General features: G+C 34.9%; 2 protein-coding genes across 2 annotated transcripts; both read right to left on the minus strand.

The window, feature by feature from the left end:
- Nucleotides 1–965: 965 nt before the first annotated feature.
- Nucleotides 966–3,823, minus strand: LOC106750554. The gene is made up of 3 exons (XM_014630986.1): nucleotides 3,440–3,823; nucleotides 1,492–1,660; nucleotides 966–1,027 (listed from the first exon to the last, which is right to left on the minus strand). The coding sequence occupies exons 1-3, from the start codon at nucleotides 3,821–3,823 to the stop codon at nucleotides 966–968; spliced, it is 615 nt and encodes a 204-aa protein (XP_014486472.1).
- A 688-nt stretch (nucleotides 3,824–4,511) lies between these two features.
- On the minus strand, nucleotides 4,512–14,873 carry LOC106750561. Its single transcript, XM_014631001.1, has 15 exons — nucleotides 14,735–14,873; nucleotides 14,224–14,355; nucleotides 13,719–13,926; nucleotides 13,125–13,603; nucleotides 12,760–12,937; nucleotides 12,450–12,668; nucleotides 11,609–11,838; nucleotides 11,360–11,518; nucleotides 9,343–9,474; nucleotides 8,856–9,063; nucleotides 8,251–8,732; nucleotides 7,886–8,063; nucleotides 7,564–7,782; nucleotides 4,780–5,009; nucleotides 4,512–4,702 (listed from the first exon to the last, which is right to left on the minus strand). Exons 1-15 carry the CDS (start codon nucleotides 14,759–14,761, stop codon nucleotides 4,541–4,543), a joined length of 3,243 nt encoding a protein of 1,080 aa, XP_014486487.1. The 5' UTR covers nucleotides 14,762–14,873; the 3' UTR covers nucleotides 4,512–4,540.
- Between the last annotated feature and the right edge of the window lie 1,603 nt (nucleotides 14,874–16,476).

Below are 16,476 nucleotides of genomic sequence, written 5' to 3' on the forward strand. Positions count from 1 at the left end.
ATAAAGAAAAAGATTTTCTAGCAAATTTTATGATGTCGCAACATAATCTGTTAGTCACTACATGGATAGCAAAACGATTTATTAAGAATATTAATTGCCATTCGCTGAATTATTTTGCTAAATCTACAAATTGTTTTGCTACAAAACAAATTGGTAAATATATAGAAAACGCTATTTTCTTTTTACAGCAAATTAACGCGTCTTAAGGATAAATTCACTCAGCAAAATTTTTCTATTCTGATAACAAAATTGTTTCTGCTCTAATTACAAGTAATTCGCTCATTTGTTTCTGCTCTAATTAAACAAGTAATTCGCTAATTGGGTTATGTTAACTAAATTTTACCACTGTCGCAGCAAACATGGAGAAAATATTTTGCTGATTGTTTGTTACTATAGCAACAGCAGAAAGATTTGTTAAGAGTATTAATTGCTAATTGAAATGCTAAAAGAAAAAAATATTGTTCTCCGTGAATATGGAATAGTAACGATGATTTTGCTACAATAGCAATATTATTTTTCTCCGTGTACAAGCGAGTTTTTAGTACAACGGAAATCCAGTTTTGTTGTTACCGGAATTTCTTTTCTGACTTATATCCGTCAAACTTGGTTATCTTCCCGATAGTCATATCAATCATCCCGATAGTCATAATCAATAAGTCTAAGAGATGGCGTCATCAGTCGCGAGCGTTAAATTTTTCATCTCTCTTATCTTCGCTTACGCGTCAGGCAAAGTGTCTTTACGGTCTTTCTACCTGAAAATAAAAATACATCCGAATATCGTCACACGCACCTCCTTGCCGGGAACTTTTGCCACGAAAGACAACGGATGCTCGTCGTCGATCGTCGTATCACTGTGCAGACGCACCACAGCAACTTAGCGCACTGCCGGATGACTCTGCAGCACGTTCTCGATCTCGGTAGGGAACACGAAACACCCCCGGACTTTAATGACTTCTTTGATGCGGTCACACACGTAGAGCTTCACCGTCCGAGTCGTAGTAACCGAGATCGCCACTGTGTATCCATCCTGAAAAGCAAATGAAACACATACATCAATACATTAAATATCGTGTTGTTTATAAATAAATGAGGCTAACAATATCAGGCCGGTATGTCACATATATATATTATTTTAGGAGATTCATCGTTAATAATAATAAATAATAACAATAAAATAGTTAATATATAGAGACAAACTTGATGACAAAATTGAAGAAAGAAATCGCATAGCTCCACGGAGAATGTGAATGAAACCAACTGATGGTACGCGATCTATTAACATATTGCCGATTTTCGATGAATATTCTTGTCAGATTGAAAAATATAAAAACATATAATTTTTTGTATCTCATCTAGTCCCTCTACTTTCGGATATACCCGCTTTAGAGACAATGGCCGGACAAAATGAGCGGATTTGCTTTTGACATGTTAATCCGGTTCGAGCGAGACATATTGCTGTTGTAACGACGCGCGATTACACGGAAAACATACTGTCCTCGTTTAAAGTCTGCCTCGTGGCTCGAGGATTGTTGTAATATCCCGTCATCATGCACGGCGACTTCCATAGGAGCTCGCCGATTTTATAAGGATCCAAAGGTCGCCCGGTGTCGACTGCGATCACTTTCAGCCTTGCCATTCCGTAGTATATAGCCGCTGAAGCCTATTTTGTCGCCTTATTTTTGCAGAGTACAAACATCGCCGACCTTGCTCTATGGTCACTGGCAATAAAAGTCGGAATACGGAATCACAGTCGTCGTGCAAAAAATATTTTATATTTAAATAAATAAATATTATCATATTTAATATTTTCGATTATTTACGAGGTAAACACTAGACTAATATTTTTTCTACGTTTATACAAAAATTGCAAGGATTGGAGGGCGACATGTTTGGTAATGTCGTTGTATCGTCAATAATTCAAGGTCAATTTCATTTTTTCTTAAATGGAATTATATAGTTTTTTTTTTTTAATACAAATTGATTTTTCTGTTCATTCAGCGCGCAATAAAATATTAGAGATTATCGGAAAGTGAATATTTGGTGAGATTATCGGAAAGTGAATATCGGAAAGTGAATACTTGGTAACGTATTTTATTTCTTATTTTGACAACTTTTCTTTTTTTTTTCTCTGAACAAAAATATGTTTCTCTCTACAACTTTTGTCTGAAACATTTCTTTCTATTTTGTTTTATTTTTCTTACATTAAAATGTTTCAATTGAAATGCTCCATCCTGTATAATTCGTATATTTAGATTCAGAAAATATTCTTCATATTTGTTTGTTGACCTTCGCACTTTGGTCGCAGATAATATTATACGCGCCATGCGTATTCACTTATCGTAGATGTATAAAACTTTCACATGCGGCAAGGCCTTGATCACCGCTTCTTGTAAGTGTGGTCTCATGGACGCGCCGCCTGTGATTAATTTTTTCAGTGAAGGCAATCGATATTTATGAAAAAATCCGTGTTAGCATGCCCACAGTCAGCGAGGTTTGCAACAATATCCATGATACCTACAATCGATAGGTCCATTTTCTCTTTTTTATAAATATTTTTGTTTATCTTTGATCTCGTTCATCGGTTATGATAGAAGCCAAGACAGTGCATGAAACGTCTGATATCACAACTGCAAGGTTCAGCTCAAAGAGAGAAACTTAGTAATACCTTTATTACACTCCTATATAAAAATGTAATAAAAAGCCAATATTTACGCCATGGTAGCGGTCATATAATTTTGTTCCTAGAAGCGAAATGCGAGACGCCGCATATATGCGCGGTGGTGGTAGCGAACGTGTTAACTTAATTTCGTTCAAAATTGACACTTAGTATTTAAATAGTTAAATAATGTTAAGTAAGAAATTTCGTTTTTCAATAAATAATAAACTTATGAAAGAGCTCCTTAATATCACCATGAAAAATCCGGCGCTCTTACTGATTCGAAAAAAATTGTCACTACATATCCCACTGTGGTTCCCTACATGAATAGGTTATCCGTGCCACCGGTCGGGATGAAATACGGAAGGATATGAAATTCTTTTTTCTGTGCATGCTAGAAGGTCTTAGCAAGTCTTTTTTAATCTTACGTTGTGAAAATAGCTAATAGTTTTTTTTTTAATACAATAGTAACTACTTAATTATACATAAATTATGCGTGGACAAGTTACATGCATAATTTTGTATGGCGATATATATGATCATGTATGAAAAATTTCTCAACTTTTAACGGCTCTAATTATAACAGTTTCAATTTTATGTATGCACGTGTGAAAAATTGTAAAAAGTTTCAATTTAAGGATCACGCACGTTATACTTCTCGATCATTTGGCACACCAGTTTTTCGCTATATTCCGGACAGATGATCCATGTCTTGCGAAAGTAGATTGATCGGAGCGGCAGAACTGCGCCGGAGATCCAACGGAAGCTGCTAAATCACATTACCATCTTGTCATCTTTCCCGGCGAAGGAGTCATCGTGCAGCATATTGTTAATTAGCGTGAAGTGCGAGAGCATCGTTCCTTTGCACAGTCCAGTGGTACCGGACGAGCAGACGATCATCCCGATCTCGTCGGGACTAGCGATCGGTCTGCAACGGAATTGGTTGACCGCGTCGGTTTCCTGGTCACTGATGACCTTGCTGAAGTTCTCGTATCCGGACGTTTCGCCGAAAGTCACCAATTTGACCGCCAGGTTTCCCTCCGTCGCGGCATGTGCCAGGGTGTCCGTCATATCGACATTAGAGAATATGATTTTCAGCTTTGCCAGAGAAATGAAGTATCCGCTGTCGTCTGCAGAATCACCGGACAAGCGCGAAAACGATGACATCAAATTGGACTGTTATTTAAGGCTCCTGTTTTCTCGTCATAACCACCTTGATTAATGGTGTCAGAAACGAAAAAACCAAAATTTTTGCGAAATACGTCGAAATAAAATTGAAATAAAAGAATGTGTTTATAAAATAATATTTGTTATCGATTGAGTACATTTCTAAGATACCCCGAAAATTTTCCTTTTGATTTAGGAATCAATAAAAATAGCCGTAAAATTCATGTGACAATGTCATGAGGAAAGATAAGCTAAGAAGCAATTTATATATATATATAACAAAAATTTCGGTTTCCATACGGTTTCCGGTAATATATCACAGTTTTAGGATATCCAAAAAAGTTAAGAGCAGAAGAAATAGTGAAGAAATGTCATCTATCAACGAAGTGATATTATTTTTTATAATATATTATTGTATATATTTTATTTTTGTCGTTATATATATATATATAGATATATCTAACGACATATATATTAGTTATTTCAGTTATAACATATTATAGTTATTTCAGAGTCGAGATCGAACATAAAAGAAAGGAATAGCCGAGGAGATGTCATTACTTCTTTTCCCGGTATTTTCTGGACGAACGCAATCGGATGATGGCCGTCAAAAGAATGTGGCAGAGGGATTACAGCGTTATCATATACAGATGTATGGCTCTGCAANTGTTCCGGTCTGGCTCTGATTACAACGTAGGATAATTGATATATGCGATTTCATTCTTTCGCGTAAGTCTTCGCTATGTTACGAAGTGCCTTCCGATCGATTTTTCCGTTGGAAGTATGCGGTATATCTTTTACGAACACCACACCACCGCGTAGTTTCTTATAATCTTCCACGTTCTTGGCTACCAATTGTTCCAGCTCCTCTTCTGTCACCTGAAAAAAATATAGAATGTTATTTCAGAGTCGAGATCGAACATAAAAGAAAGGAATAGCCGAGGAGATGTCATTACTTCTTTTCCCGGTATTTTCTGGACGAACGCAATCGGATGATGGCCGTCAAAAGAATGTGGCAGAGGGATTACAGCGTTATCATATACAGATGTATGGCTCTGCAACAAGGATTCGATTTCCCCCGGAGAAACGTGATGACCCTTGAATTTGATAAGTTCCTTAATTCGATCGACGACGAAGATATCGCCGTCCTCGTCGTAGTAGCCTATGTCTCCGGTATGGAACCATCCTGACAAGCATCAGTTCGCCATAAGTGTGTTTACGTATACATATACATTTATTTGTTCTTAAGATGATCATATCTCCCATATATGTATCTTAAACATAATTTATATATATATTAATAATTAATAATCCGAAAAAAGTGATTGTACATGAATTTTGAAGATGAATTTTGTCTTTATATGCCTACATATATTTATTTATGTAGAAATGTAGAAATAACATTAATAGGGATAGAAATAAAAATGACATATAATTATATATAATTTTGTATTATTTTACGTAAACATTTTTTCCCGAGAACTCAAAATTTCGCCTGGTTGTTTGCAAAATAGTAGAAGACTTTTTTGTTTACATTGATCTAAACTAAAGCATGTAACGGGTGTTCTACTTAATGACAGACACTTTATGCAGTTTTAAAGTGTATAGTTTGAAGGTATATACTTTCACAATATGCATAAAAGTATACACGTTAGACGAATCCGTCCAATCGCTAATATAACAATTTGTTTCTAAGAGAGTTGAGAAATATTTGTTCTTCAATACGTTCCGTATACCATATACACTGTTCCATATGTATTTTCTAGTTTTTATACATGCTGAACTCAATCTCCATGCTAAATGATATTTTCATCATTAAGAAATGATGTACAATAAAATAATTTATCTTATCACTCATTCTATTAGTAGTATTTTATCATGTTTGAAGAACTTTTATAGGATGGGTTAAATTAGTTATTATTCTTTGAGACATTTTAGAAATACCCGACTATAAAATCATCTCATGAAAATTTATGGGTCTTTATCTTATGTTTCAATTTAGAGATGGCTTAACATGCCTTATTAGTGGGGGTATACATTAAGCCTCTCTAACGTTGTATCCAAGACGAATTTTTTCTTATTTACGAAATATATTTAAGATCAATGTGCATTTAATGAATCAGCTGGACAACTGTGCTACTTTTAAAATAAATTATTATTATTATCTGTTATAACTGTGAAAAGATTTAAGAGTTTGAATAAAAAATTGCTCAACTAGGCCCGCCCTAGCCTACACGCGGTGTTGTCATAAATATTCAATTATTATGCTATATTATTGTAAATTATGTAAATTATTAGAAATTTGAATAATGAAAATAGTAGAGCTAAGACAAAACGGGTAACATTTTGTGAAGATTGCTCCTACAAACCGTATCTGTATATACAAGGTGGGCCATTTTAATCGACCCAGTCGAATATTTCGAAAACCAAGCCCGGGAGAGAAAAATTTTTCAGACAAAAGTTGTTTGGTTTCGAGGGGACCATAAGACGGTACCATTGGTTTGACCTTGAAGAATTATTTGAAAGTCACATGAAGGTCACCTCAATTTTTTTAAATGTCATCCTCTATTTTTTATTACATATTCTTGTAGCTGACCTCGAGAGCTTTCCAAAACACTGTAATGAAATGTTTCTTCATTGAGTACTTTTCGAGTTATAAAGCTCCAAAGTTGCAATTTGAAAATGCATGATGTGCTCTTTGACGTCCTAAACGGCCTTGGCGAGCTCTTAGTTCGAGGTCCCGGATTGTAATATGATTCAGATGTTGTTCTCTTTCGCGGTAACGATTCCGGTAAACTCGCGAAGCTTCATGATAATTTAGTTCACATTCTCCGAGAACAAGGAGAATATCAACAATCTCTGAGGGACGATAATCAGCCATGGGTATTGTTGGCAGACGTAAGCCTCTGATTGTGAGTAATAAAGTTTGATACTCCGATCAACAGTGGAAGAGATTTCCGTAATCAATTGATACCTAAATATCCAATTGTATCTACAGACTATTAATTCCTATTAATTCCTATTGCAATTTTGGAGCTTTATAACTCGAAAAGTACTCAATGAAGAAACATTTCATTATAGTGTTTTGGAAAGCTCTCGAGGTCAGCTACAAGAATATGTAATAAAAAATAAAGGATGATATTTAAAAAAATTGAGGTGACCTTCATGTGACTTTCAAATAATTCTTCAAGGTCAAACCAATGGTACCGTCTTATGGTCCCCTCGAAACCAAACAACTTTTATCTGAAAAATGTTTCTCTCCCGGGCTTGGTTTTCGAAATATTCGACTGGGTCGATTAAAATGGCCCACCTTGTACATAGATTGTTTCAATAAAATGTATTGTATCATTCGATTATATACTCTAAATGTTCGGAAAAGTTATATTTCATTTTTATATAATAAGCTATAGCTTCTTCAGTGTATGTTCTGTTTTACTCAACAATATCTTATTTATTATTTTTTCAAATTTTATGGCTTTTTGAAATAAATTATTTGTTTTGTCCTGCAATACATTTTAAACTTTGAACAAACAATTTTCACAATGAACGACTGTTCAATTCACAAAAAATTGCAAACCAAATAATTAGAACACATTTATCAAGCTCCACATCGTGTATATACGGCGTGAATTGAAAGTCGCGTAAAAATAGTCCACTACGGAACGTGTTAAGAAACTTTATAAACGTTTTTGATATAGATTAGAGTCGAGTAAGATCAGTTAGAGATCCTTGATACTAACCATCCTTGTCAAAGACATCTTTGGTACTTTCAGGATTTCTGTAATAGCCGTTCATGATGGACGGACACTTGACGCAGATCTCACCATACATATTAGGCCTTAACGGTTTCCCGGTATCCAAATCAGCGATTATTACACGAGCGTTTTTGCATACATAACCGCTGGACCCGATCTTTCCGTTATCTGTTTGGCAAGAGATCAATCCTGTCTCAGTCATGCCTGAAACAATTCAAGAACTGTCGTGACTTTGAACTTTGGACTGTGTCACTGTTATCTTTTAGCGCGTCATACGATTACATTTGGCAACAATATGTACACACACCATATATTGACGTAATAAAAACATCTGGTAGGGCTTTTCTGATATTCTCGTGAACGTCAAGTCTGATTACCGAGCCGCCGAATTTTATTTGCTTCAAGGAAGAAATGTCATATTTCGTCAGAGCGCCCGATTTCACCAAATGGTTGCACATATTAGTTTCCAGTAACATCCAGTTTACCTGAAGTAGAATAATTATGTAAAAGTATCTTATTTTCGTCAGGAGGCACATTAAAGTAGCAGAAATGATTACATAATCATGTTAATCTAAGAAATCATATGAGTGCATTTTCCTAATTGCGCTTAATCGGTAATATATAACTTTTTCGCAACTGAATCAATTATGCTTTTTAATTACTTCACGATACCTTGTATTTCTCTATCACTTGGCATACTTTCTCAGCGTCGAATCCAGCGAACTTGATCGCTGTCGAGTACGAAAGTATAGCATCAACGGTCAATATCATACCGGTGATCCAACTTAAGGATCCGAACCACATGCCAACGCTACCAGGTACTTTTACGGGTATTAGCTTAGACGCCGGAGTTGTCAATAACACCTGAGATATTTCCACGGCTTTGGGAAGGCCAGTCGTGCCAGAAGACAACAACAACAACGCGGTATCCTGTATGTTTTTCTTCAACGTACAGGAGAACTCGTCGATCTCGGCCTTGTCGAAATGTCGGTCCAAAATCGATTCAAGCGACTCGAAGCCTTCGGCCTCATCGTAAACCACTATCTTCGGGGAAACGTGCAATTTTATCGAAGCATCAAGAACAGTCGTGGCTTTATCACCGTTAATGAAGATTACCTTCGGCGAGGTTAGCCCGAAGAAATGTTCTATGCTATCTGGAAATATATCTTTTTGTTAATAACTAAACTTTTCAAGAACAGAGAACGATTATTTGTGAAGATTTTATTAAATTAATTAATGAGAATATTGCATAAAGATATGAGAGATAGTCGATCTACTTTGGCCAGCAAATTCGTTCCACGGATTCACGAGGGCACCGATATAAAAGGATGCCAGAAATGGCACGTAAGCCTCCAACTGGTTTTGAGTGCATGATACAATTATGTCGCCTGCTTTAACTCCCTGTTCCTTTAACCACAATGCGCACTTCACGCTCCTTTCTCTCATTTGCTGAAATGTGCTTTGCTTTCCTGTCAGCGCATCCACCTGCGAAGCGTGTCGATCGATATCTTTCATCGCAGGATAATGAACTTATAGGTGGTTCCTATTATTACTGTGTTAGTGATCAGTAGACCAGATTAGTATGTATAAATCTGAAGTTGTAATATTTCATATTTAAAATTACATATACATATATATCGAATTAATTGTTCGTTAGTTATTTCTTAAGAGAATTATATATAATCAAGCATTGTTGTCTCCGTTAGATATGTTAGAAATGCACCGTACGCACAAGTTAAACCATTTTTGTCACTGATGTGCTACCTGTCCAATAAAATCCGGCTTAGCTTTGAGTACATTCAGGATTAATTCTCCGATACTTGTACAATCGTATTCGCTTGAGCATTCCTCGCCTATCAAGATATTATGTTCCATTGTGAACGGGAATTTAGCTTTCTAAAAATAAAGTAAGGCTACTGATTATTATTTGTTGATAATTCTTAATATTGTTATCTCTACATATTAGTGCTATTTTTAATATTATTATCTCTCTTGCAAAACTTATTGAATGAATTTTATCAAATATATTTAGGATAAAGTTCATGATCTCGGATAACATAAAAAGAATGGCTTAATGTCAGATTGTTAATTGCATCTCTGTTATTAGTTAATAGTGAATTAGAGCATTCCATATTCACTAAAGATATTTACGTAAGATAAAAACTGAATTCTACTATCTCAAATATTTCAAATATCACGGAAACAATTAATCGATAAATCTATTTATTGAGATTTTCACTGGTTTTTATACTTTACCTGACAAGTCATGCTGCTGAACTGGAAAGTTACGTATGTTAAAACCAGTTCACTGCGTTACTGCTAATTATGTAATGACACATAATAGAACTTTTAGGTGCGAACCCGCAATATTTCCATATAATAGATAACTTGTCAGGTTAGAAATTATAATATCTATAACTGATATAAGTAGAGTACCATATAATAGATAACTTGTCAGGTTAGAAATTATAATATCTACAACTGATGTAAGTAGAGTACCAATTCCCACTGCAAAAGCTCTTAGAATGGTATGTCTTTATATCTATCTCATATTTGCGAATGTGTTATCTTCAGATACTATTTTATCTTCGCTTTACGTAAACCGTTATTTCTTTTAATTCATTTGTTCTTATTGTACGTTATTACTGTAAGCAAAATTACATTATAATGTAGCAAATAGCAAGAAAAAATATATATGTAATGTATCTTAAAAAAAATACATGTAATGTATCTTAAAAAAATACAACGTATCTCTCAAGGAAATTGCATAATCAAGCGCAAGAAGGTGAACATGTTTATTTTATTATGTAGATGCTAATTTTATGAATTTCACTCAATATATTCAATATATTCATGATAGAAAAATTAATTTTTATGAATTCTCAGTAAATAAATTTTGTTGGATACTAGATAAATTTCCAGTAATAATCGGAAAAATATATTTATATATATGTAATAGTTTGTTACATGCTGGATATACCATTTCGGATATGTAATGACACATAATAGAACTTTTAGGTGCGAACCCGCAATATTTCCATTTAATAGATAACTTGTCAGGTTCGGTACCAGTTTATATAAAGATATGTAATGTTTATTATAATTTAATTTATTATAAAAAAACCGATACCAGTATTAAAATATATGCAACATAAAATATCAGGACTTTCTTATCTAAACAGTTTTACTGCTCACTTTCATTTAAATTGTATAATATTAATCTTAGAATTCATAATTTCTATAATATTCTATAATATATATTTCTATAATATTCTATAATTCTATAATAGTCCAATATGTTCAGATAATTCTATAATGTTTAGAGGTTCCAAACATACCATATAGATATATACTTAAGTATATTTAACACATGCACATGGGATTATTTCTAACAGAGAATATCTAATATTTTGCCATTCAAATTGAAAATATAGGCAAATTTCGAAAGATTTCAAAGATAGAAAAATTAAAACCACACGAAATATTTCATTCTTTAACTATTTTATTCTTTAATTAATATCTTATTCTGTATCGTCTGTGCAAGGTTCCTTTATACGGTGAGGAAAAGCAGGATTACTCAATTAAAATATTTTCCAATAATTTCTCCTACTTGATCAATTAGTTAAGGACTTGCGATATTTCGTCAGAGACATTTTTTTTTAAACTTAACAGGCAAATATTTTGAAGAAAATAGAAAAATTATAGGCATAGGAAATTTAGGCAGCGTCTACTTTTACTGATATTGCAACATGTTGATTACAACATAGAATATGTGATTTCATTCTTTCGCATAAGTTCTTGCCATGTTACGAAGTTCCTTCCGATCGGTTTTCCCGTTGGAAGTACGCGGCAAATTTTTTACGAACACCACACCACCGCGTAATTTCTTGTGATCATCCACGTTCTTAGCTACCAATTGTTCCAGCTCTTCTTCTGTTACCTGAGAAAAATATAGATTATTATCTCAGAATCGATCGAACATGAGAGAGAGAGAGAGAGAGAGAGAGAGAGAGAGAGGAGATGTCCTTACCTCTTTTCCTGGTATTTTCTGGACGAACGCAATCGGATGCTCTCCGTCAAAAGGATGCGACAGAGGGATTACGGCGTTGTCGTACACAGATGGATGGCTCTGCAACAGGGCTTCGATCTCCATCGGTGAAACATGATGACCTTTGAATTTGATAAGTTCCTTAATTCGATCGACGACAAATATATCGCCGTCCTCGTCGTAGTAGCCTATGTCTCCGGTATGGAGCCATCCTTTCGACAAACACCAGTTTGCATTCGTAAATATGTTTGAGTGAGTATTCAATTATTACGTTATATAAAATATTAGAAATTTGAGTATTGAAAATGTTGGAGCTAAGACAGAACAGGTAACATTTTGTGAATATTGTTCGGAAAAATCGTATCTATGTACTTATAGATTGTTTCAATAAAATATATTGTATCATTCGATTATATACACAAAATGTTCGAAAAAAGTTATATTTTATTTTTCTCATAATAAGTTATAACTTTTTTCATGTGTGTTCTGTTTTATTTTACAATTTTTTGCTTGTCATTCTTTCGAATTTTATAGTTTTGATATAAATTATTTGTTTTGTTCTATGATGTATTTTAATTATAATGAATAACTGTCCAATTCATAAAAAAAATCACAAACCAAATAATTATAACATATTTATCAAGTTCCACCATACCATTTTCAGTACATACGGCGTGAATTGAAAATCACGTAAAAACGGTATAACGTATAACGGAATGCGTTAAGAAACTACCACGGAATGCGTTAAGAAACTTTATAAGTTGAATCATTTTTTATATAGATTAAAGTAGTGCGAGATCAGTTAGAGATCCATGATACTAACCATCCTCGTTAAATGCATCCTTGGTATTTTCGGGATTTCTGTAATAGCCGTTCATAACAGACGGAGACTTGGCGCAGATCTCACCATGCATGTTGGGCCCTAGCGGTTTCCCAGTTTCCAAATCGGCGATTATTACACGAGCGTTTTTACATACATAACCGCTGGACCCGATCTTTCCGGTGTCTGTTTGGCAAGAGATCAATCCTATCTCGGTCATGCCTGAAATAATTCATGAACAGTAGTGACAACTTTGAAATTTACATTATATGACTGTCATCTCTTGGCGCATCATAAAATTGTGCACACCTACCATACATCGTCGTAATAGAAATATCCGGCAGGGCTTTTATAATGTTCTTGTGAACGTCAAGTTTAATTGTCGAGCCGCCGAATGTGATTTGCCTCAAGGAAGAGATATCATATTTTATCCAAGCGTTAGACTTCAAAAAATGGTTGCACATATTAGTTTCCATTAACATCCAGTTCACCTGAAACGGAATAAATACGTAAGAATGGAATTTTATCTTGTCCTCGCGAGGAGGCACATTAAAGTACCGGAAATTATAATTTAATTAGGCTAATCTGCAAGGAAATATCGCAAAGTGCATCTCCCGATCGCGCCTGATCGCTGGTACAACTTTTTTGCAACTAAATCATTTAATTATTTCACAATACCTTGTATTTTTCTATCATCTGGCTCACTTTCTCGCCGTCGAATCCTGTGAACTTGATCGCTGTCGAATACGAGAGTACAGTAAAAACAGTTAGAAACACACTTGTGATCCAACTTAAGGATCCGAACCACATGCCAACGCTACCGGGTGTTACGACGGGCGATTGTCCGTTCCCCGAATTTGTAAATAACGTCTGAGATATTTCCACGGCTTTGGGGGGGCCAGTCGTGCCGGAAGATAACAACAGCAACGCGGTATCCTGTGTGTTCTTCAATGTACAAGAGAACCCGTCGATCTCGGCCTTGTCGAAATGTCCGTCCAAGATCGATTCAAGCGACTCGAAGCCTTCGACCTCGTCGTAAACCACGATCTTTGGGGAAATTTGCAACTTCATCGAGACTTTATGGACCATCGTGGCTTTGTCGCCGTTAATGAAGATCACCTTCGGTGAAATTAGCTTAAGGTAGCGCTCTACACTACCTGAAAATATTTCTTTTAGTTAATGACTAAGCTTCGATAATAAGAACAAAGGACAGCTAATTATGGAGATTAAGTTAATGAATGAAAATATTGCATAAAGGTATAAGGAATCTACTTTGGCCGATAGATTCGTTCCACGGATTTATTAAGGCACCGATATATAAGGATGCCAGATACGGCACGTAAGCCTGCAACTGATTTTGCGTGCACGTCACAACTGCGTCGTTCATATTAATTCCCTGCTTATTCAGCCATAAAGCACACTTCACGCTCTTTTCTCTCATTTGTTGGAATGTGCTTTGCTTCCCTGTCAGCGCATCTATCTACGAAGTAGTAATTGTTAAATAATGAGCTTATAAGTGGTTTCTATTATTATTGTGTTAGCGTTCAGTGGATTTTTATTACGCAATTACATAATGTAGATTATGTAATTAAAATTAATTACATAATTTATTACATAATTTAGAGTTGTAATATTTCAAATTATATGTATATCGATCGGATTAATAACAAACATGTTAGTTGTTTCTTAAAAGAATAACAAAAAAATATGATCAAATATTGTTTCCGTTAAATACGCGCTAATGCGTGCATAAGTTAAGCAAATTCTGTTATGCTACCTGTCCAATTAAATCCGGTTTTGTTTTGAATGCATTTAGGATTAATTCTCCTACATTTATGCAATCGTATTTGTTTGAGCATTCCTCGCCTATCAAGACGTCATCTTCTATTTTAAACGGAAGTTTAGTTTCCTAAAAATCAATAACAAGGCTACTCATTATTGTTTGTTGACAATGTTATTCTTAATATTGTTATCTTTTCTAAAACTTATTGAATGAATTTTATCGGATATATATAAAATAAATATTCACGGTAATTGAAATTAACGAAGTTAATTAAATTCGTTTAATTAACATAAAGAGAATGGCTTAATATCAGATTGTTAATTGTATGTTTGTCATTGGTTAATGGTGGGTGTCAACATTTCATGTTCAGTTAAGGAATCTACGAGATAAGGGATCTACCAGTTAAGGAATATCACAAGAAACTGTCACTACCAGCTATAATATCGCTGACACAATTAGTTCACAAATTTATTTATTGAAATTTTTCACTCACGTTTTCACTTACGTTTTTCTTGCTTACCTGACAAGTCATGTTACTGAACTGGAGAGTTGCGTATGTTACAGCTAGCTTGTTACTAAGTTTAAAAGAATCACAAATATGGTTGCAATTGCTTCAAGTTTGAAATTTCACTGCAGGAATTCTTAGAACTACATGCTTTTATATCTATCTAATGTATATGTATATGCGTGTTTTTGTATGTATTATGTATGCATCACATGCATGCATATTTAATATATGTATATATCTATCTAATGTATATGTATGCATCACATGACATGCTTATCTAACATACGAGTATGTATATATCTATCTAATGTATATGTAGATGCGTGTTTTTGTATCTGTGTAATGCATATGTATGTATAAATGTTATCGTCAGCTTCACATCCGCCTTACTGATCTATCGAATATTTTTTACAGTTTTTACATAAATAGAATTGAAGCAGACTCTGTCATGATGTAATAATAATAAAAATTCTATTGGGTTGGCAAATAAGTTCGTTCGGTTTTTTTGACTGGTATAAAATACAATTTATTTAATATACAAAATATATACTAATCAATAATGTATTGACCATTCTTTTCTATGACTTCTTGCCATCTTTTTGCCAATTTCATAATCCCACATTCATAAAACGTCTGAGGTTTACCGGCAAAAAACTGATCCAGTTGCGTTTTAACAGCTTCATTATTAGCAAAGTTTTTCCCGTTCAGAGAATTTTGCAGCGACCGGAACAAATGATAATCAGAGGGTGCCGGTGAATAAGGAAGGTGAGGCAAAACATCCCAGCCAAGCCTTAACAATTTGTTCCGAATAGTTAATGAAGTATGGGGTCTGGCATTGTCATGGTGGAAGACGACTCCTTTTCGATTTGCCAATTCTGGACGCTTCGAACGTATTGCTTGATTCAATTTCGGTAATTGAGAGCAATATACAGTTGAATCGATCGTCCTGCCTGATGGTAAGAGCTCATAATAAATGATACCTTTATAATCCCACCACACTGAGAGCATAATTTTCTTCGGGTGCAATCCTGCCTTCGAGGTTGTTTGTGGTGGTTCACTGCTGCTTCCCCATGATCTTTTACGTACTACGTTATCGTAGACGATCCACTTTTCATCTCCCGTAACCAACCGCTTCAAAAATGGATCGTTTTCTTGGCGTTTCAGCAGCGCGTCGCAGATGGAAATGCGAGCGGTTAAGTTGGCCTCGGTCAATTCGTGCGGCACCCAAACATTGAGGCGAGAAACGTATCCCAACTGACGCAAATGGTTTTCTACACTTGTGTGGGATATATTAAGTGTCGTAGCAATCTCTCGTACTGTTTGCGATGGATTTTTGTCGACGGTATTCTTTATTACAGCTGAATCAATCTCTGCTGGATGACCAGAACGGGACGCGTCACTAACATCAAAATCTCCAGAACGGAATTTGGCAAACCATTTTTGACACACACGTTCTGTTAAAGCATCGTCCCCATACACATTACAAATCTTCTTATGAGCTTCCACAGCTCGTTTGCCTTTTTTGAAATAAAAAAGTAAAATATGGCGAAAATGGACGTTCTTTTCTTCCATATTTGCAACCGTGCATTACGCAATACTCTGGTATTAACCGGCGTATGTTTACAAATAGGTTAGGTGGAACGTCGCTTTTCAGCTGCGCAAGCGCGTTGTGCGATAGCGCTGTGGAAAAGATAGCAGAACGAGTAAACCTACTCCGATTAAAAACCGAACGAACTTAT

The sequence above is a fragment of the Dinoponera quadriceps genome, unplaced genomic scaffold (genome assembly GCF_001313825.1).
Source record: "Dinoponera quadriceps isolate SergipeBrazil2010 unplaced genomic scaffold, ASM131382v1 scaffold46, whole genome shotgun sequence".
NCBI lineage: Eukaryota > Metazoa > Arthropoda > Insecta > Hymenoptera > Formicidae > Dinoponera > Dinoponera quadriceps.

What these genes read in the sequence shown, in the direction of transcription:
- LOC106750561 (XM_014631001.1), bottom strand. Translation starts at nt 14,761, where the DNA reads ATGACTTGTCAGGTAAGCAAGAAAAAC. An exon ending in AGAAAATACCAGGAAAAGAG is followed by an intron (nt 11,519 to 11,608) that starts GTAAGGACATCT and finishes TATTTTTCTCAG; the next exon opens with GTAACAGAAGAAGAGCTGGA. An exon ending in AGATGTCTTTGACAAGGATG is followed by an intron (nt 5,010 to 7,563) that starts GTTAGTATCAAG and finishes GATGCTTGTCAG; the next exon opens with GATGGTTCCATACCGGAGAC.
- LOC106750554 (XM_014630986.1), bottom strand. Translation starts at nt 3,823, where the DNA reads ATGTCATCGTTTTCGCGCTTGTCCGGTGATTCTGCAGACGACAGCGGA. An exon ending in CCGGGAAAGATGACAAGATG is followed by an intron (nt 1,661 to 3,439) that starts GTAATGTGATTT and finishes GCGACAAAATAG; the next exon opens with GCTTCAGCGGCTATATACTA. An exon ending in GCAGACTTTAAACGAGGACA is followed by an intron (nt 1,028 to 1,491) that starts GTATGTTTTCCG and finishes TTTGCTTTTCAG; the next exon opens with GATGGATACACAGTGGCGAT.